Source organism: Heptranchias perlo, chromosome 42, assembly GCF_035084215.1.
Source record: "Heptranchias perlo isolate sHepPer1 chromosome 42, sHepPer1.hap1, whole genome shotgun sequence".
In the NCBI taxonomy this organism is placed as follows: Eukaryota; Metazoa; Chordata; class Chondrichthyes; order Hexanchiformes; family Hexanchidae; genus Heptranchias; species Heptranchias perlo.
In genome coordinates this window covers 15,634,243-15,661,039 of record NC_090366.1, presented here as the reverse complement: position 1 = coordinate 15,661,039, position 26,797 = coordinate 15,634,243, and the positions used below count along the sequence as shown (strand labels likewise).

At 51.0% G+C, this 26,797-nt stretch overlaps 1 protein-coding gene across 4 annotated transcripts in view; it reads left to right on the top strand.

Moving 5' to 3' along the window:
• Nucleotides 1-285: 285 nt before the first annotated feature.
• The window catches only part of LOC137306271 (protein Aster-B-like), a 68,111-nt gene continuing 41,599 nt past the window's right edge, over nucleotides 286-26,797 (top strand). For 2 of the 4 annotated variants that reach the window (XM_067975435.1, XM_067975432.1), the window contains exons 1-8: nucleotides 286-827; nucleotides 4,840-5,032; nucleotides 8,127-8,147; nucleotides 14,421-14,505; nucleotides 20,832-20,935; nucleotides 22,700-22,795; nucleotides 23,472-23,552; nucleotides 25,494-25,609. In XM_067975435.1, the coding sequence (XP_067831536.1) occupies nucleotides 820-827; nucleotides 4,840-5,032; nucleotides 8,127-8,147; nucleotides 14,421-14,505; nucleotides 20,832-20,935; nucleotides 22,700-22,795; nucleotides 23,472-23,552; nucleotides 25,494-25,609 (704 nt within the window). In that variant the 5' untranslated portion in view covers nucleotides 286-819. The remainder of the gene's footprint in view (nucleotides 828-4,839; nucleotides 5,033-8,126; nucleotides 8,148-14,420; nucleotides 14,506-20,831; nucleotides 20,936-22,699; nucleotides 22,796-23,471; nucleotides 23,553-25,493; nucleotides 25,610-26,797) is intronic. The other 2 variants (XM_067975433.1, XM_067975434.1) reach the window with 2 other exon arrangements.

Sequence of the window (26,797 nt, the reverse complement as noted above, 5' to 3'; positions counted from 1 at the left end):
TATTGACTGTCAGTGACTGCTGATAAACTAATGAGTGGCTACTACAACATTATTACTAGTTACAGTACTAGTTCTTCACTGCACCTGCTTAACAAACTGGGTATAATGCTGGTTACTGTAACATTATTACTAGTTACAGTACTAGTTCTTCGCTACACCTGCTTAACAAACTAGTTGTAATGCTGGTTACTTTGCTAGTTACAACATTACTCTGCTAGTTACAGTACTAGTTATTGACCCAGCTACCAGTCACTGTACTAGTTAGTGCTAATGATTGATTGGCTGCAGCTGCTTCTCCCTGGAGCGCAGACGCGGTGCCGACCCGGAGCTGAAGGAGGAGAATCCGGGCCCGGGGAGAGCGGCTGGAAAGACCGGGGATCGGAGGAGAATCCGGGCCCGGGGAGAGCGGCTGGAAAGACCGGGGATCGGAGGAGAATCCGGGCCCGGGGAGAGCGGCTGGAAAGACCGGGGATCGGAGGAGAATCCGGGCCCGGGGAGAGCGGCTGGAAAGACCGGGGATCGGAGGAGAATCCGGGCCCGGGGAGAGCGGCTGGAAAGACCGGGGATCGGAGGAGAATCCGGGCCCGGGGAGAGCGGCTGGAAAGACCGGGGATCGGAGGAGAATCCGGGCCCGGGGAGAGCGGCTGGAAAGACCGGGGATCGGAGGAGAATCCGGGCCCGGGGAGAGCGGCTGGAAAGACCGGGGATCGGAGGAGAATCCGGGCCCGGGGAGAGCGGCTGGAAAGACCGGGGATCGGAGGAGAATCCGGGCCCGGGGAGAGCGGCTGGAAAGACCGGGGATCGGAGGAGACCGCGACCATGTTGGAGTGAGTGACCGAGAGGGAGAGAGGGAGGCCCCTCAATCCTCCCTCCGCCTCCCCCTCAATCCTCCCTCCGCCTCCCCCTCAATCCTCCCCCAGCCTCCCCCTCAATCCTCCCTCCGCCTCCCCCTCAATCCTCCCTCCGCCGCCCCCTCAATCCTCCCTCCGCCTCCCCCAGCCGCCCCCTCAATCCTCCCTCCGCCTCCCCCTCAATCCTCCCTCCGCCGCCCCCTCAATCCTCCCTCCGCCTCCCCCAGCCGCCCCCTCAATCCTCCCTCCGCCTCCCCCAGCCGCCCCCTCAATCCTCCCTCCGCCTCCCCCAGCCGCCCCCTCAATCCTCCCTCCGCCTCCCCCAGCCGCCCCCTCAATCCTCCCTCCGCCTCCCCCAGCCGCCCCCTCAATCCTCCCTCCGCCTCCCCCAGCCGCCCCCTCAATCCTCCCTCCGCCTCCCCCAGCCGCCCCCTCAATCCTCCCTCCGCCTCCCCCAGCCGCCCCCTCAATCCTCCCTCCGCCTCCCCCAGCCGCCCCCTCAATCCTCCCTCCGCCTCCCCCAGCCGCCCCCTCAATCCTCCCTCCGCCTCCCCCAGCCGCCCCCTCAATCCTCCCTCCGCCTCCCCCAGCCGCCCCCTCAATCCTCCCACCGCCTCCCTCCGCCTCCCCCAGCCGCCCCCTCAATCCTCCCACCGCCTCCCTCCGCCGCCCCCTCAATCCTCCCTCCGCCTCCCCCAGCCGCCCCCTCAATCCTCCCCCAGCCGCCCCCTCAATCCTCCCTCCGCCTCCCCCAGCCGCCCCCTCAATCCTCCCTCCGCCTCCCCCTCAATCCTCCCTCCGCCTCCCCCTCAATCCTCCCTCCGCCTCCCCCTCAATCCTCCCTCCGCCTCCCCCTCAATCCTCCCTCCGCCTCCCCCTCAATCCTCCCTCCGCCTCCCCCAGCCGCCCCCTCAATCCTCCCTCCGCCTCCCCCAGCCGCCCCCTCAATCCTCCCTCCGCCTCCCCCAGCCGCCCCCTCAATCCTCCCTCCGCCTCCCCCAGCCGCCCCCTCAATCCTCCCTCCGCCTCCCCCAGCCGCCCCCTCAATCCTCCCTCCGCCTCCCCCAGCCGCCCCCTCAATCCTCCCTCCGCCTCCCCCAGCCGCCCCCTCAATCCTCCCTCCGCCTCCCCCAGCCGCCCCCTCAATCCTCCCTCCGCCTCCCCCAGCCGCCCCCTCAATCCTCCCTCCGCCTCCCCCAGCCGCCCCCTCAATCCTCCCTCCGCCTCCCCCAGCCGCCCCCTCAATCCTCCCTCCGCCTCCCCCAGCCGCCCCCTCAATCCTCCCTCCGCCTCCCCCAGCCGCCCCCTCAATCCTCCCTCCGCCTCCCCCAGCCGCCCCCTCAATCCTCCCTCCGCCTCCCCCAGCCGCCCCCTCAATCCTCCCTCCGCCTCCCCCAGCCGCCCCCTCAATCCTCCCTCCGCCTCCCCCAGCCGCCCCCTCAATCCTCCCTCCGCCTCCCCCAGCCGCCCCCTCAATCCTCCCTCCGCCTCCCCCAGCCGCCCCCTCAATCCTCCCTCCGCCTCCCCCAGCCGCCCCCTCAATCCTCCCTCCGCCTCCCCCAGCCGCCCCCTCAATCCTCCCTCCGCCGCCCCCTCAATCCTCCCTCCGCCGCCCCCTCAATCCTCCCTCCGCCTCCCCCTCAATCCTCCCTCCGCCTCCCCCTCAATCCTCCCTCCGCCTCCCCCTCAATCCTCCCTCCGCCTCCCCCTCAATCCTCCCTCCGCCTCCCCCTCAATCCTCCCTCCGCCTCCCCCTCAATCCTCCCTCCGCCTCCCCCTCAATCCTCCCTCCGCCTCCCCCTCAATCCTCCCTCCGCCTCCCCCTCAATCCTCCCTCCGCCTCCCCCTCAATCCTCCCTCCGCCTCCCCCTCAATCCTCCCTCCGCCTCCCCCTCAATCCTCCCTCCGCCTCCCCCTCAATCCTCCCTCCGCCTCCCCCTCAATCCTCCCTCCGCCTCCCCCTCAATCCTCCCTCCGCCTCCCCCTCAATCCTCCCTCCGCCTCCCCCTCAATCCTCCCTCCGCCGCCCCCTCAATCCTCCCTCCGCCTCCCCCAGCCGCCCCCTCAATCCTCCCTCCGCCTCCCCCAGCCGCCCCCTCAATCCTCCCTCCGCCTCCCCCAGCCGCCCCCTCAATCCTCCCTCCGCCTCCCCCAGCCGCCCCCTCAATCCTCCCTCCGCCTCCCCCAGCCGCCCCCTCAATCCTCCCTCCGCCTCCCCCAGCCGCCCCCTCAATCCTCCCTCCGCCTCCCCCAGCCGCCCCCTCAATCCTCCCTCCGCCTCCCCCAGCCGCCCCCTCAATCCTCCCTCCGCCTCCCCCAGCCGCCCCCTCAATCCTCCAGCCGCCTCCCCCAGCCGCCCCCTCAATCCTCCCTCCGCCTCCCCCAGCCGCCCCCTCAATCCTCCCTCAGTCCTCCCCCTCAATCCTCCCTCAGTCCTCTCCCTCATTCTCCCCCCAGTCCTCCCCCAGTCCCTCGGCCACTTCTCTCAATCCCTCTACTGCTTATTTGCTATCAGACTGCTTGTCTGAACCGTAACTTCCTCCAGTTAAACATTGGGCAGACAGAAGCTGTGGTCTTCAGGTCCTGCCACAAACTCCATCCCTTTCTATGGGCACAGTTTCAGGCTAAACCACACTGTTCAATGCCGAGGTCCCTCTCCATCTCCAACTTGTGTGCATGATATAGACTGCCTACTTCCATCTCCATAACATTGTCCACCTCCACCTATGCCTCAGCCCATCTGCCGCTGAAACCCTCATCCATGCCTTTGTCACGCCCAGACATGATTACTCCAATGCTTTCCAGGCATGCCTCCCGTGCCCCACCCTTTGTAAACTTCAATTCGTTCAACATTCTGCTGTCTCTATCCTATACCACACTGGGTCCTGCTGACCCATTACCCCCTCCTCATTCACCTACATTGGATCCCGGTCCCTCAGCGTCACAAGTATAAAATCCCTCCTTTGGTTCACCCCTTCATATCTCTGTAATCTCTTCCAACCCTGAAACCCCCCCCCAGCTCTCCATTCCTGAAGCTCTGGCCTTTTATGCAATACCCCATCATTGGTAACTGTGCCCTCAGCTGCCTCGGTCCCACTCTCTGGAATTCCATCCGTCCCTAACTTCTCTGCCTCTTCACCTCCCTCTTTACTGCCGTCTTCTTGAAGACCCTCCTTAAAATCCACGTCTTTGACCAAATTTTTGGTCACCCCTCCAAATCTCGTTTGGCTCGGCATCCATTTTCCTCACACCACTGTGAAGAATCTCAAGGAAGTTTTTTCCATTAAGGGTATTATATGCAAGTTGTTGTCAATGATTCTGTACAAAATGATGGTTATGGAACATCTGGAATACTGTGCAATTTTGGGCTTCTCAGTATGGGAGGGATGTATTATCCTTGGAGAAAGTGGACTCAGATTTACCAGAAAACAGGGATGAGGACCCATTATAGCAATTAGGCTGTATTTGCTCAGATTGAGAAGATTTTATGGACATGTTCAAAATTTTTAAAAAGATGTTAAAGTAAACATAGATTATTTCTGATGATGGGTAAATTGCTATGAAAGGCCATGATCTCAGGATAGGTACTAGATACTTAGAAGGGGAGAGTAGAAGAAATTTTTTCACACACACTTATCAGAATGTGCAGTTTTTTGGCACACGCAATCAATGATAAGATGATTACAACGTTCTAAGAATGACTTCATGAAGAATATGAAAGGATCTGGGGAGAAAGCAGGAAAATAGGACAGTAACATCAGTCTCCAAGGGCCTAAATTCAGCACAGGCAAGAAGGATCAAATGGCCTCCTAACATTTCAATGATTCTGTGATCAGAGAGCAGCCAGTACTGTGGAACCTGCACTCCAGGAAGAGTCAGCACCTTCAGGAGAGGAGTGGAGAGAATAGAAACGGTCCCACATTTCTTGGATTTTGGTGTACTGGTGTACCTGCTGTGCTCCATTAACAGTTCCATTTCTTCTCTGCAGCAGCACTGCCAGTAACTCGGCAAGAAGTACTCCCACCAGCTCTCCAGCCTTACGCAAGCGACTGCTACTTTCCTCAAAGGCCATGGATGTGGAAAGTATGGTGGAAAAGGGATCAGATAGTTCATCAGAGAGACAAACCTATGGCAACCAGTACAGCTACTCTACACCTGGGCGTAACAGCAAGAATACATGGGTAAGAAACTGGCAGATTTCCCATGGACTCTTTTTTGAAGGGCCTCAGCATAGGGCAGCAATGGCTGGAACAGGTTAGAATGTCAATTCAGTAACAGAGAGCTGGCCCAGTGGTAGTGTGACTGACTGACAAACAGCAAGTGTGTGATAATATTTCCAAACTAGCCACTTGATGATTAGGTACTGACATGCATCATGTCCTGTAGTCTGATAGACAATAAACACAGTGCGATTGGACTCCATTCACTGATGGGAACTGGCATCCGGCCTTTCCGCATCAGTCATCTCTCAACTCCATGTCCCTACTAAACAAATCCTCTATTTCCCTAAACGTTCTGGTACTGGACAGCTTGGAACATAGGAACAGGAGGAGGCCATTCAGCCCCTTGAGCCTGTTCCGCCATTCAATTATATCTGTAGCTTAACTCCACCTACCCGCCTTGGTTCCGTAACCCTTAATACCCTTGTCTAACAAAAATCTATCAATCTCAGCTTTGAAATTTTCAATTGACCCCCAGCCTCAACAGCTTTTTGGGGAGAGAGTTATATTTAGAATTACGAATCAGTGTCTCTCGTGTTCGTTAATATATCCTGCATAGGAGCGAGACTGAATTTCACTGCTGTACCTTTATCAGGATCAGGCCTGTTCTGGACCAGAGCTGTGTCTAGACTGAGGATAGCTTTGCTGTAGACCAGGCTTCTGATGAGGGTGGGCGTTCTCTGTTTGATGACACTGTTGGGATAAGCCTGTGTCATGTACTGTTCTGTATTATATCCTTGGTACCCTGTCTCAGACTCTGAATAAGTTGACTTTTACAGAAAATAACAACTCCCCCAGCAGACCAAAAGGAATGCCAGACTAGGGTTAGATTCTCTTACTTTTACTTTGGCCTCAGCACCTTTTGGCCTGAGTACAGTTTGTGTTTCAAACTTGGAACTTATCCCTTTAGTGCCTTAACACTCCCACCGTAGCATCAAACTGTATCTTAAACAACTAGCATTTATATAGCTGCTTTAATATATAAAAATGTCCAGACGCTTCACGGAAGCGTGATCAGGGAAAAATCGACACCAACCCAAAGGAAATATTAGGTGTACGGAAAATGCCCTCTTAATCGCTTGAAATTTGTTCTCAAAGTGGAGTTTTAGCTTATAGGTGGCCACACAAAATGGAGTCAGTAGTTAAACTGAATATTGGGAAACCAGAACTAATTAATTCCATGAAAATGTACATTTAAACAGAACGTTCCTTACCAATGATGAGGCGAACATTTAGGACTGTTCAGGAATAGCTCCTTAGCAGGACATAAATATATCATGCCTTATCTGGTCCTGTATAGCAACCTTTGTTAAACAAAATAATGAGAAGTTAGGGAAGTAGAAATATAGCCTGGTATGCCTCATTAACTTTGAGATCTTCCAGGACACACGTGTGGCTGTTAGAAGTGATTGATACCAAAAGAGGCATGTGGTATGTGTTACCCTCATTAGTCAATTGAACGGAATGGGATTTTTCTTTGAATATAAAGAATATAAGAAGGTGCTTGGCACATCTCTCAGCCGATTCTCTCAGGCTCTCTTAGATTCTTCTTGTTTAAAAAGAAAGAACTTGCATTTATGCAGCGCCTTTTGCGACCTCAGGACTTCCCAAAGCGCTTTGCAGCCAATTAAGTAATTTGGCAGAGTAGTCACTGTTGTAATGTTCATTAGATGAAGATTCTCTCTGTCTCCGTCAGATGAAGATTCTCTCTGTCTCCGTCAGATGAAGATTCTCTCTGTCTCCGTCAGATGAAGATTCTCTCTGTCTCCGTCAGATGAAGATTCTCTCTGTCTCCGTCAGATGAAGATTCTCTCTGACTTCATTAGATGAGATTCTCTCTGTCTCTGTCGGGTGCGGGTTCCCCCCCCCCCCCCCCCGTCTCCGTCGGGTGCGGGTTCCCCTCCCCCCGTCTCCGTCGGGTGCGGGTTCCCCCCCCCCCCCCCCCCGTCTCCGTCGGGTGCGGGTTCCCCCCCCCCGTCTCCGTCGGGTGCGGGTTCCCCCCCCCCGTCTCCGTCGGGTGCGGGTCCCCCCCCCCCCGTCTCCGTCGGGTGCGGGTCCCCCCCCCCCCGTCTCCGTCGGGTGCGGGTCCCCCCCCCCCCCGTCTCCGTCGGGTGCGGGTCCCCCCCCCCCGTCTCCGTCGGGTGCGGGTCCCCCCCCCCCCGTCTCCGTCGGGTGCGGGTCCCCCCCCCCCCCGTCTCCGTCGGGTGCGGGTCCCCCCCCCCCGTCTCCGTCGGGTGCGGGTTCCCCCCCCCCGTCTCCGTCGGGTGCGGGTTCCCCCCCCCCGTCTCCGTCGGGTGCGGGTCCCCCCCCCCGTCTCCGTCGGGTGCGGGTTCCCCCCCCCCCCCCCCCCCGTCTCCGTCGGGTGCGGGTTCCCCCCCCCCCGTCTCCGTCGGGTGCGGGTTCCGCCCCCCCCCCCCCCGTCTCCGTCGGGTGCGGGTTCCGCCCCCCCCCCCCCCCGTCTCCGTCGGGTGCGGGTTCCCCCCCCCCCCCCCCCCGTCTCCGTCGGGTGCGGTTTCCCCCCCCCGTCTCCGTCGGGTGCGGTTTCCCCCCCCCGTCTCCGTCGGGTGCGGTTTCCCCCCCCCGTCTCCGTCGGGTGCGGTTTCCCCCCCCCGTCTCCGTCGGGTGCGGTTTCCCCCCCCCGTCTCCGTCGGGTGCGGGTTCCCCCCCCCCCCCCGTCTCCGTCGGGTGCAGGTTCCCTCTGCCCACTCTAGTCGTCTTATGTGTTAATCTTTACCTAGGAGATGTAGAAGATACGTCAACAAGTACCAAGTATTTCCAGGACAGAGAGTAAGAAGTTATATTAGTCAGATTGTGCGGCTTCACCCAGATACAGACAGAGAAAATTGAGCCCTGCAAAATATGGGAAAAAGTTGGTCAAAGTTTTTTTTTAACCACCAAAGAGCTTTTGATTCTAATCCCATCCTTTCCGCTGTTTTCTCTCTCTGATCCCATCCTTTCCGATCTTCCCGCTATTTTCTCTCTTTGATCCCGTCCTTTCCGATCTTCCCAAAATACCCTCCAATCACCGATTCATATATTTTTCTTTTTTTTTCAGAAAATACAGAGCTGGTACAATGTGAGTATAACATCCAATGATAGATTTTTAAATATATGTTTTATGTTAGTGTTTGCTTGCAGCCTCCAGTTGTTTTTTTCGTCTTGTTTCTGTGCATTATTGTTCAATTACACGACAGGACCCAGCAGCATCTATTTTTCCTTTCTTGAGATGCTGTTCTCATTAGCCTGTCTCAAAATCAAAAAAGCTCATCCCAACATCTGCATGAAATCAAGAGAATCGGGGAGTCCCAGGGCTGATATTTGTCCAATAGGGTGAGAGGGGGAACTCCAAAGCTAAGGCTGACCAGAAGGAAGAGCTGGAGAAACCCCTAGTCAGAGAGCTCCACGGCCAAGGTTACCTGGACAGGAAACCGGAGAGTCTTCAAGCTCTCACCTCATAAGAACCGTACTGAAACCTCTGGAGCACGTTTCCTTTGGGATTTTTTAAAAATTCGTTCATGGGATGTGGGCGTCGCTGGCAAGGCCAGCATTCATTGCCCATCCCTAATTGCCCTTGAGAAAGTGGTGGTGAGCCGCCGCCTTGAACCGCTGCAGTCCGTCTGGTGAAGGTTCTCCCACAGTGTTGTTAGGAAGGGAGTTCCAGGATTTTGACCCAGCGACGATGAAGGAACGGCGATATATTTCCAAGTCGGGATGGTGTGTGACTTGGAGGGGAACGTGCAGGTGGTGTTGTTCCCATGTGCCTGCTGCTCTTGTCCTTCTAGGTGGTAGAGGTCGCGGGTTTGGGAGGTGCTGTCGAAGAAGCCTTGGCGAGTTGCTGCAGTGCATCCTGTGGATGGTACACACTGCAGCCACAGTGCGCCGGTGGTGAAGGGAGTGAATGCTTAGGGTGGTGGATGGGGTGCCAATCAAGCGGGCTGCTTTGTCCTGGATGGTGTTGAGCTTCTTGAGTGTTGTTGGAGCTGCACCCATCCAGGCAAGTGGAGAGTATTCCATCACACTCCTGACTTGTGCCTTGTAGATGGTGGAAAGGCTTTGAGGAGTCAGGAGGTGAGTCACTTGCCTCTGACCTGCTGTTGTAGCCACAGTATTTATATGGCTGGTCTAGTTAAGTTTCTGGTCAATGGTGACCCCCCAGGATGTTGATGGTGGGGGATTCAGCAATGGTAATGCCGTTGAATGTCAAAGGGAGGTGGTTAGACTCACTCTTGTTGGAGATGGTCATTGCCTGGCACTTGTCTGGCGCTTACTTGCCACTTATGAGCCCAAGCCTGGATGTTGTCCAGGTCTTGCTGCATGCGGGCTCGCACTGCTTCATTATTTGAGGGTTTGCGAGTGGAACTGAACACTGCAATCATCAGCGAACATCCCCATTTCTGACCTTATAATGGAGGGAAGGTCATTGATGAAGCAACTGAAGATGGTTGGGCCTAGGACATTGCCCTGAGGAACTCCTGCAACAATGTCCTGGGGCTGAAATGATTGGCCTCCAACAACCATTACCATCTTCCTTTGTGCTAGGTATGACTCCAGCCACTGGAGAGTTTTCCCCCTGATTCCCATTGACTTTAATTTTACTAGGGCTCCTTGGTGCCACACTCGGTCAAATGCTGCCTTGATGTCAAGGGAAGTCACTCTCACCTCACCTCTGGAATTCAGCTCTTTTGTCCATGTTTGGACCAAGACTGTAATGAGGTCTGGAGCCGAGTGGTCCTGGCGGAACCCAAATTGAGCATCGGTGAGCAGGTTATTGGTGAGTAAGTGCCGCTTGATAGCACTGTCGACGACACCTTCCATCACTTTGCTAATGATTGAGAGTAGACTGATGGGGCGGTAATTGGCCGGATTGGATTTGTCCTGCTTTTTGTGGACAGGGCATACCTGGGCAATTTTCCACATTGTCGGGTAGATGCCAGTGTTGTAGCTGTACTGGAACAGCTTGGCTAGAGGCGCAGCTAGTTCTGGAGCACAAGTCTTCAGCACAACAGCCGGGATGTTGTCGGGGCCCACAGCCTTTGCTGTATCCAGTGCACTCAGCCGTTTCTTGATATCACGTGGAGTGAATCGAATTGGCTGAAGACTGGCTTCTGTGATGGTGGGGATTTCGGGAGGAGGCCGAGATGGGTCATTCACTCGGCACTTCTGGCTGAAGATGGCTGCAAACGCTTCAGCCTTGTCTTTTGCACTCACGTGCTGGACTCCGCCATCATTGAGGATGGGGATGTTTACAGAGCCTCCTCCTCCCGTTAGTTGTTTAATTGTCCACCAGCATTCACGACTGGATGTGGCAGGACTGCAGAGCTTTGATCTGATCCGTTGGTTGTGGAATCGCTTAGCTCTGTCTATAGCATGTTGCTTCTGCTGTTTAGCATGCATGTAGTCCTGAGTTGTAGCTTCACCAGGTTGGCACCTCATTTTTAGGTATGCCTTGTGCTGCTCCTGGCATGCTCTTCTACACTCCCCATTGAACCAGGATTGTTCCCCTGCCTTGTTGGTAATGGTAGAGTGAGGAATATGCCGGACCATGAGGTTACAGATTGTGCTGGAATACAATTCTGCTGCTACTGATGGCCCACAGCACCTCTTGGATGCCCAGTTTTGTGTTGCTAGATCTGTTCTGAATCTATCCCATTTAGCACGGTGATAGTGCCGCCCAATACGTTGGATGGTGTCCTCAGTGCGAAGACGGGACTTCATCTCCACAAGGACTGTGTGATGGTCACTCTTACCAATAGTGTCATGGACAGATGCATTTGCTACAGGTAGATTGGTGAGGACAAGTAAGTTTTTCCCTTATGTTGGTTCGCTCACCACCTGCCGCAGGCCCAGTCTGGCAGCTATGTCCTTCAGGACTCGGCCAGCTTGGTCAGTAGTGGTGCTACCGAGCCACTCTTGGTGATGGACATTGAAGTCCCCCACCCAGAGTACATTTTGTGCCCATACTGCCCTCAGTACTTCCTCCAAGTGGTGCTCAGCATGGAGGAGGACTGATTCATCAGCTGAGGGAGGGCGGTGGGTGGTAATCAGCAGAAGGTTTCCATGCCCATGTTTGACCTGATGCCATGAGATTTCATGGGGTCCAAAGTCAATGTTGAGGACTCCCAGGGCCACTCCCTCCTGACTGTATATCATTGCATCACCACCTCTGGTCGGTCTGTCCTGCCGGTGGGACAGGACATACCCAGGGATGGTGATGGAAGAGTCTGGGACGTTGGCTGAAAGGTATGATTCTGTGAGTATGGCTATGTCAGGCTGTTGCTTGATTTTGGCACAAGTCCCCAGATGTTCGTGAGGAGGACTTTGCAGGGTCGACTGGGCTTGGTTTGCCTTTGTCGTGTTTGCCTAGTGGTCCATCCTGTTTTATTCTTATGACTTTTTTTAGCGAGATTTTACAACTGAGTGGCTTGCTCGGCCATTTCAGAGGGCAATTAAGAATCAACCACATTGTGGGTCTGGAGTCACATATAGGCCAGACCGGGTAAGGACGGCAGGTTTCCTTCCCTAAAGGACATTAGTGAACCAGATGGGTTTTTACGACAATCCGGTAGTTTCATGGCCACCATTACTGATACTGGTATTTTAATTCCAGATTTTTAAAATTTTAATAATTGAGTTTAAATTCCCCAGCTGCCGTGGCGGTATTTGAACTCATGACTCCGGTTTATCAGTCCATGCCTCTGAATTACTAGTCCAGTAACATAACCACCATGCTACCATATCCATTTCTTAGATGCCAGAAAAATGGGAGCAATCTTCTCAGTCCAGCTGGATACAATCCCGGGCCCGATAGGAGTTTAATTTGCTTTACACCCAGACACCATTCCACTTTCCTTCCATACATCAGATTGGAGAAGAGTAGAGCGCAGGTTATCACTTAATAAGGGCAGTGCTGAGGGAGCGCCGCACTGTCGGAGGGGCGGTGCTGAGGGAGCGCCGCACTGTCGGAGGGGCGGTGCTGAGGGAGCGCCGCACTGTCGGAGGGGCGGTGCTGAGGGAGCGCCGCACTGTCGGAGGGGCGGTGCTGAGGGAGCGCCGCACTGTCGGAGGGGCGGTGCTGAGGGAGCGCCGCACTGTCGGAGGGGCGGTGCTGAGGGAGCGCCGCACTGTCGGAGGGGCGGTGCTGAGGGAGCGCCGCACTGTCGGAGGGGCGGTGCTGTGGGAGCGCCGCACTGTCGGAGGGGCGGTGCTGAGGGAGCGCCGCACTGTCGGAGGGGCGGTGCTGAGGGAGCGCCGCACTGTCGGAGGGGCGGTGCTGAGGGAGCGCCGCACTGTCGGAGGGGCGGTGCTGAGGGAGCGCCGCACTGTCGGAGGGGCGGTGCTGTGGGAGCGCCGCACTGTCGGAGGGGCGGTGCTGAGGGAGCGCCGCACTGTCGGAGGGGCGGTGCTGAGGGAGCGCCGCACTGTCGGAGGGGCGGTGCTGAGGGAGCGCCGCACTTTCGGAGGGGCGGTGCTGTGGGAGCGCCGCACTGTCGGAGGGGCGGTGCTGAGGGAGCGCCGCACTGTCGGAGGGGCGGTGCTGTGGGAGCGCCGCACTGTCGGAGGGGCGGTGCTGAGGGAGCGCCGCACTGTCGGAGGGGCGGTGCTGTGGGAGCGCCGCACTGTCGGAGGGGCGGTGCTGTGGGAGCGCCGCACTGTCGGAGGGGCGGTGCTGTGGGAGCGCCGCACTGTCGGAGGGGCGGTGCTGTGGGAGCGCCGCACTGTCGGAGGGGCGGTGCTGTGGGAGCGCCGCACTGTCGGAGGGGCGGTGCTGTGGGAGCGCCGCACTGTCGGAGGGTCAGTGCTGAGGGAATGCTGAACTGTCGGAGGTGCCGTCTTTCAGATGGGATTTTAAGCAGAGTCTGTCCTCTCATGTGGACGTAAAAGACCTCGTGGCAATATTTTGAAGAAGAGCTGGGGAATTCTCCACGGTGTCCTGGGTCAATATTTATCCCTCAACCAACACATCACTAAAACAGATGATCTGCTCATTATCACATTGTTGTTTGTGTGATCTTGCTGTGCACAAATTGGCTGCCGCATTTCCCACATTACAACAGTGACGACGTTTTTTTTAAAAATGTACCTCATTGGCTGTAAAGCGCTTTGGGACGTCCTGAGGCCGTGAAAGACGCTATAGAAATGCAAGTTCGTTCTTTCTTGATTGCTTTTGAAGTGCAGTTACTGTTATGTCGGCAAATGTGGCAGGCACTTTGGGCACAGCAAGCTCCCACAAACGGAAAATGAGTAAATGTCCAGTTAATCTATTTTGGTGGTGTTGGCCAGGACTCTAACAGAACTCTCTGCTCCTGTTTGAACTGTACCACCAGATCTTTTACATTCACTTGAGCCACTGGAACAGGCAGACTGGGTTTTATGCCTCATCTGAAAGACAGCGCAGCACACCCCAAGTACTGCACTGGTGTCAGTCCAGATTGTGGGCTCCAGTCCTAGATTGTGGCCTTCTCCGCCAGAGGCTGAGAGCTGAGCCACTGTGGCGTCATTTCACTTCGACACTGATCTTTTGCAAGCCGTTGCACAGCGTGAAACTCCCTGCCTGATGGGACCTCTTATTTTGCGATAGATCAGTGAAGCTGGTTACACAGGCTCAGACCTGGGTGGGGCCCCTGGGGTAGAGGGACTGCTTTATGCTTTGCCGTGCTCCTCTCTAATTGGTGCAAAATTGATCCTGGTGACTATTAAATCAAAATGTAGGTTCAAGGGTGAAACTCGGCTAGTCTGCTGGCGTAGTGAATAGAGTGTTGCTGTGGTGAGTGTTACAGCAATGACCCAGCTGCTGCAGTCCCATTGGCAGGGCCCTGCTGCCACCTTCTCGGCCTAATAGAAGTGCTGCCCTGGACTGGGCATAGAGGGACAGCTCATGCTTCCAGGCAGATCCTGTTTTCTCCTGTCTGTGTGTGGCTTGAGGTGCTGCAAAGAGTGTTCCAACATGCAGGAGTTGCCATATTCTCTGTACTCTGTTCTGGAGAGGTAATTGATCTTATTCACTGCAGATGATTACAGATTGCTGCTGGGCTGAGAGATGCTGTCACTCGGATAAAAGTGCTGTGATTGAGCTATCTTAACCCCAGTCACATGTTCATTACTTTTAATTACCATTCTGCTTAAATTAGCTTCGCTCAGTTTGAGGTTTGCATTGATTTCTGTTTCATATTCCAATAGTTTTCCTGAAAAAGAGAAGAATAAAACTGTGTCTCCTTCATATTGCAAGTTATATAGAAACCATTTTAGAGCATGCATTTTCTGTGACTTGACAGATGTGTACGTATTTGTAATATGGTTAATGAAAAGGAAGAGCGGTATTTTGTCTGGAGAAATTGTATCTTATTTCCAGGTGCTGAGCCCCACTTATAAACAGCGAAACGAAGACTTCCACAAACTGTTCAAAAAGCTGCCGGATTCAGAACGCCTGATTGTGGGTAAGGCGGATTGTGGGTAATACCGAGGGTGGGTGGGGTATTGGTGAGAGTCACAGTTGGTTTTAATTGGGAACGATGAGCCACTGTGTTGACATCAGAAATACTTGTTCTGACTGGAGCACATACGTACAGGCTGGTGCTGAGGGTAATGGTACAGGCTGGTGTGGTCTGTAGGACTACAGATACAGGCTGGTGCTAACCCCATTGGTTCAGATTAGGGCTGGTGCAGATTGTTTGGGCACAGGTACAGCCTGGATGTGGGACATGTGCAGAGTATGATATAGCATGTGTTTTAATTGGGTTTCATGAAGGGGGAGAGATGTTGGAACAGGGGTTTGAAATTCTTCTGTGCGCTTTGTTTTAATACACAGTTCAATGGGTCTGCATCAAATTCCATTTTGCATCAGTCCTTCTGATCTCCATTGACCTCAGTTTTGCTCGAGCTCCTTGGTACGTACCTGGTTGAATGCTGCCTTAATATCGGCGGAAGCTACTCTCACCCCTTCTCTGACATTCAGCTCTTGTGTCTGGTGTAAATCAAGGCTCTGGTGTGACATGGAGCCAAGCGATTCTGCTGGAACCCAAAATGAATGAAGGCCTTAGTCATATTTGCTGTTACCAGCCCACAGGTTATCAGACACATTGAATTCACCTTGCCATGATTGGATTTGAACTCATGATTTCTCATGGTCTCCAATAACTGACTCTATCCACCTGTCTAATCGTGGTTCCCAATAACTGACTCTATCCTCCTGTCTAATCATGGTCCCCAATAACTGACTCTATCTTCCTGTCTAATCATGGTCCCCAATAACTGACTCTATCCACCTGTCTAATCATGGTCTCCAATAACACAACTCTATCCACCTGTCTAATCATGGTCCCCAATAACTGACTCTATCCTCCTGTCTAATTATGGTCTCCAGTAACTGACTCGATCCACCTGTCTAATCATGGTCCCCAATAACTGACTCTATCCACCTGTCTAATCATGGTCCCCAATAACTGACTCTATCCTCCTGTCTAATTATGGTCTCCAGTAACTGACTCTATCCACCTGTCTAATCATGGTCCCCAATAACACAACTCGATCCACCTGTCTAATCATGGTCTCCAATAACTGACTCTATCCACCTGTCTAATCATGGTCCCCAATAACTGACTCTATCCACCTGTCTAATCATGGTCTCCAGTAACTGACTCTATCCACCTGTCTAATCATGGTCTCCAATAACTGACTCTATCCACCTGTCTAATCATGGTCCCCAATAACTGACTCTATCCACCTGTCTAATCATGGTCCCCAATAACTGACTCTATCCACCTGTCTAATCATGGTCCCCAATAACTGACTCTATCTTCCTGTCTAATCATGGTCTCCAGTAACTGACTCTATCCACCTGTCTAATCATGGTCCCCAATAACACAACTCGATCCACCTGTCTAATCATGGTCCCCAATAACTGACTCTATCCACCTGTCTAATCATGGTCTCCAGTAACTGACTCTATCCACCTGTCTAATCATGGTCTCCAATAACTGACTCTATCCACCTGTCTAATCATGGTCCCCAATAACTGACTCTATCCACCTGTCTAATCATGGTCCCCAATAACTGACTCTATCTTCCTGTCTAATCATGGTCTCCAGTAACTGACTCTATCCACCTGTCTAATCATGGTCCCCAGTAACTGACTCTATCTTCCTGTCTAATCATGGTCTCCAGTAACTGACTCTATCCACCTGTCTAATCATGGTCCCCAATAACACAACTCGATCCACCTGTCTAATCATGGTCCCCAATAACTGACTCTATCCACCTGTCTAATCATGGTCCCCAATAACATGATTCCATCCTCCTGTCTAATCATGGTCCCCAATAACTGACTCTATCCACCTGTCTAATCATGGTCTCCAGTAACTGACTCTATCCACCTGTCTAATCATGGTCCCCAATAACTGACTCTATCCTCCTGTCTAATCATGGTCCCCAATAACTGACTCTATCCTCCTGTCTAATCATGGTCTCCAGTAACTGACTCTATCCACCTGTCTAATCATGGTCCCCAATAACTGACTCTATCCACCTGTCTAATCATGGTCCCCAATAACACAACTCGATCCACCTGTCTAATCATGGTCCCCAATAACTGACTCTATCCACCTGTCTAATCATGGTCCCCAATAACATGATTCCATCCTCCTGTCTAATCATGGTCCCCAATAACTGACTCTATCCACCTGTCTAATCATGGTCTCCAGTAACTGACTCTATCCACCTGTCTAATCATGGTCCCCAATAACACAACTCGAGCCACCTGTCTAATCATGGTCCCCAATAACTGACTCTATCCTCCTGTCTAATCATGGTCCCCAATAACTGACTCTATCCACCTGTCTAATCATGGTCCCCAATAACATGATTCCATCCTCCTGTCTAATCATGGTCCCCAATAACTGACTCTATCCACCTGTCTAATCATGGTCTCCAGTAACTGACTCTATCCACCTGTCTAATCATGGTCCCCAATAACACAACTCGATCCACCTGTCTAATCATGGTCCCCAATAACTGACTCTATCCTCCTGTCTAATCATGGTCCCCAATAACTGACTCTATCCACCTGTCTAATCATGGTCCCCAATAACACAACTCGATCCACCTGTCTAATCATGGTCCCCAATAACTGACTCTATCCACCTGTCTAATCATGGTCTCCAATAACTGACTCTATCCACCTGTCTAATCATGGTCCCCAATAACTGACTCTATCCTCCTGTCTAATCATGGTCCCCAATAACTGACTCTATCCACCTGTCTAATCATGGTCCCCAATAACTGACTCTATCCTCCTGTCTAATCATGGTCCCCAATAACTGACTCTATCCACCTGTCTAATCATGGTCCCCAATAACATGATTCCATCCTCCTGTCTAATCATGGTCCCCAATAACTGACTCTATCCACCTGTCTAATCATGGTCTCCAGTAACTGACTCTATCCACCTGTCTAATCATGGTCCCCAATAACACAACTCGATCCACCTGTCTAATCATGGTCCCCAATAACTGACTCTATCCACCTGTCTAATCATGGTCTCCAATAACTGACTCTATCCACCTGTCTAATCATGGTCCCCAATAACTGACTCTATCCACCTGTCTAATCATGGTCTCCAATAACTGACTCTATCCACCTGTCTAATCATGGTCCCCAATAACTGACTCTATCCTCCTGTCTAATCATGGTCTCCAATAACTGACTCTATCCACCTGTCTAATCATGGTCCCCAATAACATGATTCCATCCTCCTGTCTAATCATGGTCTCCAATAACTGACTCTATCCACCTGTCTAATCATGGCCCCAATAACTGACTCTATCCACCTGTCTAATCATGGTCTCCAGTAACTGACTCTATCCACCTGTCTAATCATGGTCCCCAATAACTGACTCTATCCACCTGTCTAATCATGGCCCCAATAACTGACTCTATCCTCCTGTCTAATCATGGTCTCCAGTAACTGACTCTATCCACCTGTCTAATCATGGTCCCCAATAACTGACTCTATCCTCCTGTCTAATCATGGTCCCCAATAACTGACTCTATCCTCCTGTCTAATCATGGTCCCCAATAACTGACTCTATCCTCCTGTCTAATCATGGTCCCCAATAACTGACTCTATCCACCTGTCTAATCATGGTCTCCAGTAACTGACTCTATCCACCTGTCTAATCATGGTCCCCAATAACTGACTCTATCCACCTGTCTAATCATGGTCCCCAATAACTGACTCTATCCACCTGTCTAATCATGGCCCCAATAACTGACTCTATCCTCCTGTCTAATCATGGTCCCCAATAACTGACTCTATCCACCTGTCTAATCATGGTCCCCAATAACACAACTCGATCCACCTGTCTAATCATGGTCTCCAATAACTGACTCTATCCACCTGTCTAATCATGGTCCCCAATAACACAACTCGATCCACCTGTCTAATCATGGTCCCCAGTAACTGACTCTATCCTCCTGTCTAATCATGGTCCCCAATAACTGACTCTATCCACCTGTCTAATCATGGTCCCCAATAACTGACTCTATCCACCTGTCTAATCATGGTCCCCAGTAACTGACTCTATCCACCTGTCTAATCATGGTCCCCAATAACTGACTCTATCCACCTGTCTAATCATGGTCCCCAATAACTGACTCTATCCACCTGTCTAATCATGGTCTGCAGTAACTGACTCTATCCACCTGTCTAATCATGGTCCCCAATAACACAACTCGATCCACCTGTCTAATCATGGTCCCCAATAACTGACTCTATCCACCTGTCTAATCATGGTCTGCAGTAACTGACTCTATCCACCTGTCTAATCATGGTCCCCAATAACTGACTCTATCCACCTGTCTAATCATGGTCCCCAATAACTGACTCTATCCACCTGTCTAATCATGGTCCCCAATAACTGACTCTATCCACCTGTCTAATCATGGTCTGCAGTAACTGACTCTATCCACCTGTCTAATCATGGTCCCCAGTAACTGACTCTATCCTCCTGTCTAATCATGGTCCCCAATAACTGACTCTATCCACCTGTCTAATCATGGTCTCCAGTAACTGACTCTATCCACCTGTCTAATCATGGTCTCCAATAACACAACTCTATCCACCTGTCTAATCATGGTCTCCAGTAACTGACTCTATCCTCCTGTCTAATCATGGTCCCCAATAACTGACTCTATCCTCCTGTCTAATCATGGTCCCCAATAACTGACTCTATCCACCTGTCTAATCATGGTCCCCAATAACTGACTCTATCCTCCTGTCTAATCATGGTCCCCAATAACTGACTCTATCCACCTGTCTAATCATGGTCTCCAGTAACTGACTCTATCCACCTGTCTAATCATGGTCTCCAGTAACTGACTCTATCCACCTGTCTAATCATGGTCCCCAATAACTGACTCTATCCTCCTGTCTAATCATGGTCTCCAGTAACTGACTCTATCCACCTGTCTAATCATGGTCTCCAGTAACTGACTCTATCCACCTGTCTAATCATGGTCTCCAATAACACAACTCTATCCTCCTGTCTAATCATGGTCCCCAATAACTGACTCTATCCACCTGTCTAATCATGGTCTCCAGTAACTGACTCTATCCACCTGTCTAATCATGGTCTCCAGTAACTGACTCTCTCCACCTGTCTAATCATGGTCCCCAATAACTGACTCTATCCACCTGTCTAATCATGGTCTCCAGTAACTGACTCTATCCACCTGTCTAATCATGGTCTCCAATAACACAACTCTATCCACCTGTCTAATCATGGTCCCCAATAACTGACTCTATCCACCTGTCTAATCATGGTCCCCAATAACTGACTCTATCCACCTGTCTAATCATGGTCCCCAATAACTGACTCTATCCACCTGTCTAATCATGGTCCCCAGTAACTGACTCTATCCTCCTGTCTAATCATGGTCCCCAATAACTGACTCTATCCTCCTGTCTAATCATGGTCCCCAGTAACTGACTCTATCCACCTGTCTAATCATGGTCCCCAATAACTGACTCTATCCACCTGTCTAATCATGGTCTCCAATAACACAACTCTATCCACCTGTCTAATCATGGTCCCCAGTAACTGACTCTATCCACCTGTCTAATCATGGTCCCCAATAACTGACTCTATCCACCTGTCTAATCATGGTCCCCAATAACTGACTCTATCCACCTGTCTAATCATGGTCCCCAATAACTGACTCTATCCACCTGTCTAATCATGGTCCCCAATAACTGACTCTATCCACCTGTCTAATCATGGTCCCCAATAACTGACTCTATCCACCTGTCTAATCATGGTCCCCATTAACTGACTCTATCCACCTGTCTAATCATGGTCCCCAATAACTGACTCTATCCACCTGTCTAATCATGGTCCCCAATAACTGACTCTATCCACCTGTCTAATCATGGTCCCCAATAACTGACTCTATCCACCTGTCTAATCATGGTCCCCAATAACTGACTCTATCCACCTGTCTAATCATGGTCTCCAGTAACTGACTCTATCCTCCTGTCCAATCATGGTCCCCAATAACTGACTCTATCCACCTGTCTAATCATGGTCCCCAATAACTGACTCTATCCACCTGTCTAATCATGGTCCCCAATAACTGACTCTATCCACCTGTCTAATCATGGTCTCCAGTAACTGACTCTATCCACCTGTCTAATCATGGTCCCCAATAACTGACTCTATCCTCCTGTCTAATTGTGGTCCCCAATAACATGACTCTTCTACCTTTCCAGACTATTCCTGTGCTCTGCAGCGAGATATCCTTCTCCAGGGACGGATCTACATCTCAGAAAACTGGGTTTGTTTCTACAGCAACATCTTCCGCTGGGAGACTTTGGTGAGTGTCACTGATTGGTTAAAATCCTGAAGGGGAAATTGAACTCCCAAAGAGCTGTGGTGGGAGACTGGATTTGTTTTGAGAGCTCTGCCTCGTTAAATGCGTGTGGCGAGCTGCTCGCCCGGATCAATTTCACTTGGCCTGGAGAAAGGCAGGTCATAGGAGAAGGAGGAGACCATTAAGCCCTCGAGCCGTCTCCGCCATTCAATTAGACCGTGGCTGACCTACATGTCAACTCCATTTATGCGCCTTTGTTTCATATCACTTGATACACTTGCCCAACAAAAATCTATTGGTCTCAGCCTTGAAAGCTCCAATTGTCCCAGCATCCCCAGCCTTTTGGGAAAGCAAGTTTCCGATTTCTACTACCCTTGTATGAAAAAGTGCTTCCTGAATCCCTCCTAAATAACCTGGTCTAATCTTAAGATTATGTCCCCTATTCCCCCCGCCAGAGGAAATAGTTTCTCTGTATTGAATCCTTTTAACGTTGTAAACACCTTGATCGGATCGCCCCTCAATCTTCTAAACTCAAGGGAATACAAGCCAGGTTTATGCAACCTGTCCTCATAATTTAACCCTGTAAACCCCGGTATCATTCTGGTAAATCTATGCTGCACTCCCTCCAAGGCCAGTATATCCTTCCTGAGGTGTGATGCCCATTGTTTCCAGATGGGGTCTAACCAGAGTTCTATACAACTGAAGCATGAATTCCTCCCCTTTATCGCCAGGGGGCTGGAATACAAAGGACAATATTCCATTAGCTTTAAATCATTTGTGTACTTGGACCCCCCCCCCCTCTTTGTGTTGTCCTCACAGCTTACTTTCCCACCTAGCTTTGTATCGTCAGCAAACTTGGATACATTACACTCGGTCCCTTCATCTAAGTCATTGATATATATTGTAAACAGCTGAGGCCCAAGCACTGATCCTTGCGGCACCCCACTAGTTACAACCTGCCTACCTGAAAATGACTCATTTATTCCTACTCTCTGTTTTCTGTCCGTTAACCAATCCTCAATTCACGCTATAATGTGACCCCCAATCCCATGAGCCCTAATCTTGTATAACAACCTCTTCTGTAGCAACTTATCGAATGCCTTTTGAAAATCCGAGAACACCCAAATCACATTGAACACCGATGATATGGAGCTTGTGATTTTCAAATAAAACTGTTGGACTATAACCTGGTGTTGTAAGACTCCTTACATTGAACACCAACATTTAATAGATTCTCATCATTTAAAAAATATTCTGTGATGTTCCCCAGGGGTCAGTATTAGGATCAATGCTCTTTTTGATATATATTAATGACCTGGACTTGGGTATAGAGGGTATAATTTCAAAGTTTGCAGAGGACATGAAACTCGGAAATGTGGTAAACAGTGAGGAGGATAGTAACAGACTTCAGGAGGACAGAGACAGACTGGTGAAATGGGCAGACACATGGCAGATGAAATTTAACGCAGAGAAATGATTTATGAAGGTTTAGTATAACTTTCTTGCTTTGTACTTTATACCTCTGTTTATAAAGCCAAGGATCCCATATGCTCTTTTAACAGCCTTCTCAACTTGTCCTGCCACCTTCAAAGACTTGTGTACGTATACCCCCAGGTCTCTCTGTTCCTGCACTCCTTTTAAAATTGCACCATTTAATTTATATTGCTGCTCCTCATTCTTCCTGCCAAAATGCATCACTTCACATTTCTCTGAGTTAAATTTCATCTGCCATGTGTCAGCCCATTTCCACATTATTCTTCCCCACAGATTGCTCTTCAGTTCAAGGACATTACGGGCATCACAAAGGAGAAGACAGCAAAGCTCATTCCCAACGCCATTCAGATTTGCACAGATAATGAAAGGGTAAGTTATGGAGTAAAGAGCTGGTGAATCGGACTGGGGCTCGGGCTCTGCTCCTGGTCCAACACGCCTCAATGTACAATCTGAGTTTCCTGCAGGATGATATTTGATCACTGTTCAATGTTGCTTTAGAGCCTCACCTCAGCCACCTTTCCAGTAAGGTACAGTAGCCTAGTGGTTATACTTCTGGATTAAGAAACCAGAGGGTTATGAGTTCGATGTCCATCATGCAAAGTTGTGAAGATGAATTCTGGTAATTCATGGGGTGGCATCAGAAAATTACCTTGAAATCTCTGGATTGTTGTAAAAACCCAACTTGGGTCACTGATGTCCTGCAGGGAAGGGAAGCTGCCACTTCCTGCACAGTTTGGCCTACATCTGACTCCAGTTCCACACTGTATGGTTGGCTCTTAATGCCCTCATGAATGGGCAGTACATCCTGCCTCACCAGTGTCACCCATACCCCCAGAAGAAAAAAATTGTGAATATAATAAAGGTAAAAATGGTGAAAGCTATAAATATATAGCAGGGGAGTCGACATCTAGAGAAAATACAGGTTAATGTTTCAAGTGGGTATTTCATTAGATTGGAATACCATATCACTGGCATAATACAGACTCCTTTCACTGAGGCTAACCTCAATGCCCTAACTGTATAAATATATTTCTTTCTCATGCAGCACTTTTTCACATCGCTTGGAGCTCGAGATCGGAGTTACCTGATGATATTCCGACTGTGGCAGAATGCACTCATGGAAAAGGTCGGAATTCACCCCACAATATGTAAAAGGAATTGATTTAAAGCACCTCTTATAGTCTGGAATGCAGTGATTTCTCTTGTTTTTTAAGGAAGAGAAGTTAAAGGCTCTCCCAATAACTCAGAGCTAAAATCACAGTCTCTGAGCCACAAAGACCAGGAGGGTCCCAAGATCCATCCTGATCTCAGCTTTGATAGTGTTAAAGGTGATATATTTACCTTCTGGGAGGATAAAAATCAGCCAGGGTTCCTGCTCCTGATCACTGTCCAGTGACCCCTGGGTTAGAGAGAGGGGAAATCAGCCAGGGTTCCTGCTCCTGATCACTGTCCAGTGACCCCTGGGTTAGAAAGAGGGGAAATCAGCCAGGGTTCCTGCTCCTGATCACTGTCCAGTGACCCCTGGGTTAGAGAGAGGGGAAAATCGGCCAGGGTTCCTGCTCCTGATCACTGTCCAGTGACCCCTGGGTTAGAGAGAGGGGAAATCAGCCAGGGTTCCTGCTCCTGATCACTGTCCAGTGACCCCTGGGTTAGAGAGGGGGGAAATCGGCCAGGGTTCCTGCTCCAGATCACTGTCCAGTGACCCCTGGGTTAGAAAGAGGGGAAATCAGCCAGGGTTCCTGCTCCTGATCACTGTCCAGTGACCCCTGGGTTAGAGAGGGGGGAAATCAGCCAGGGTTCCTGCTCCTGATCACTGTCCAGTGACCCCTGGGTTAGAGAGGGGGGAAATCGGCCAGGGTTCCTGCTCCAGATCACTGTCCAGTGACCCCTGGGTTAGAAAGAGGGGAAATCAGCCAGGGTTCCTGCTCCTGATCACTGTCCAGTGACCCCTGGGTTAGAGAGAGGGGAAAATCGGCCAGGGTTCCTGCTCCCGATCACTGTCCAGTGACCCCTGGGTTAGAGAGAGGGGGAAATCAGCCAGGGTTCCTGCTCCTGATCATTGTCCAGTGACCCCTGGGTCAGAGAGAGGGGAAATCAGCCAGGGTTCCTGCTCCTGATCACTGTCCAGTGACCCCTGGGTTAGAGAGAGGGGAAATCAGCCAGGGTTCCTGCTCCTGATCACTGTTCAGCGACCCCCGTCTGGAGGAGGTTTGCTTGTTGATCCGATATGTGGAGAGGATTGGGCTCAGCTGTGATGCTCTTCATGGTTGACTAGTCTGGCTCTCACACGAGGAATGGTGGGAGAGTCTAGGACAAGGGGACGTAGCCTTATAATCAGAGCCAGGCCATTCAGGAGAGAAGATAGGAAACACTTTTTCAAGCAAAGGATGGTCGAAGTGTGGAACTCTGTCTCTCAAAAAAGCAGTGGAGCCTAGCTCAATTAATCATTTTAAATTTGAGATTGAGAGATTTCTGCTAGCCACGGATATTAAGGGATATGGAGCCAATGCGGATGGATGGAGTTAGGATGCAGATCAGCCATGATCTCATTGATGGCGGAACAGGCTCAGTGGGGCTGAATGGTGTACTCCTATTCCTGTGTTCCTGTGGCCACTTGGGTGAAATCACTGGGAGGCTGTGGAACCCGACCCCAGCAACAGCGTGTGTTTACCAGGGAGAAGGGGGAAAAAGTAGGGGTTTCCCCAAATTTTTCAACATCTTATTCAATGCTGTTGTTCCTGCCAATCAGAGCTACTGGTACTAAGTGGGTGTGCAGTGACACTGGAATTCCTTATCTATACCCGTTTCACACAATGTGAAGCACTATACGGAACAGCTTTGTCTGTGTATTCCCTGTGGTCGCAGGAATGTTGCTCCTACCCCAATATTTTTAATACCTGCTGCTTCCTTCCTTCCGGAGCCATTTCCCGGTTGACTTGTACCCAGTTTACAGGGAGTGTGGTGAGATGCAGTGCTGAAGGACTCGTTAATTCCGTGTCAGCTCTAACTGGGAAAGAAGGGGTGCTGTTTCTAGTGTGTATCTCACTATCTTCACTTCTCTTCACAGCCTCTTTCTAACCGTGAGCTTTGGCACATTGTTCACCAGTGTTATGGCACTGAACTTGGCCTCACCAGTGACGATGATGACTACATGCATCCAAACAACGAGTTCAATGGGAAGGGGTATGTGCAGCACGGTGGGAGCAGCGCGCGGCCGACGGTGGGAGCAGCGCGCGGCCGACGGTGGGAGCAGCGCGTTGCCCTGAATATGAAAGAAATCAGTACTGATTCCTGAGCTTCCAAAACCGCATTAACAGCCCAGTTGCATTTTTGAAGGGCTCTTGTGTGCAATCCCAAGATTTTTTTTTAAATTGGTCATCATCTAGGTGTCAGCCATGGCTCAGTATGTAGCACTTTCACCTCTGAGTCAGAGAGTCATAGGTTCAAGTCCCACTCGAGACTTGAGCACACAATCTAGACCGACACTCCAGTGCAGTACTGAGGGAGTGCTGTACCGTCGGAGGTGCCGTCTTTCGGATGAGATGTTAAATCGAGGCCCCGTCTGCCCCCTCAGGTGGACATAAAAGATCCCATGACACTATTGGAAGAAGAGCAGGGGGAGTTCTCCCCGGTGTCCTGGGGCCAATATTTATCCCATAACCAACATCACTAAAAAACAGATTATCTGGTCATTATCATATTGTTGTTTGTGGGATCTTGCTGTGCGCAAATTGGCTGCCACGTTTCCTACATTACAATAGCGACTACACTTCAAAAGTACTTTGTTGACTGTAAAGCGCTTTGGGATGTTCTGAGATGGTAAAAGGCATTATATAAATGGGAGTCTTTAGTTTTTTTTTATTTTGACCGCATTATTTTGTGCTGGCCTCCCCCATCCAGTTTTCTGCTTCTCACCTGTCCTTGACACATTTGTTGCATCAAAATCTGCAGCTTCCCTGTCCCTGGTGCTTGGAGATCTGTGCAGTTTTTTCATATAAAAACACAGAGCATTTCTTAAAGTTGTCAGTGGCCAATAACCAAGGCTGTGGCTACCCCAGTAGAATGGTGTCTCCTTCCTACAGCCCTCTGTGTGGCAGCTCCATCCCAGCTCATGAGGCAGTGCAGTCATTGGAAATAAAACAAGCAACTTCGGGCAAAACTCCCAAAGAAATAAAAGGGAAGAGAAACATAAAAAATGACAGCAGTAAATGGAATAAAATGCTGCAGGAAGAAACAACACTGGAGAGATTGATGGCCCTGACACCTGTTATGGTTCAGCCATTGCCTGATCCCTCTCTGCTATGCCTTGTGGAGGTTTAGGACATTACTTGGGATATGGATATTGCACTGCTCGCAATGAGTGTGTCTCAT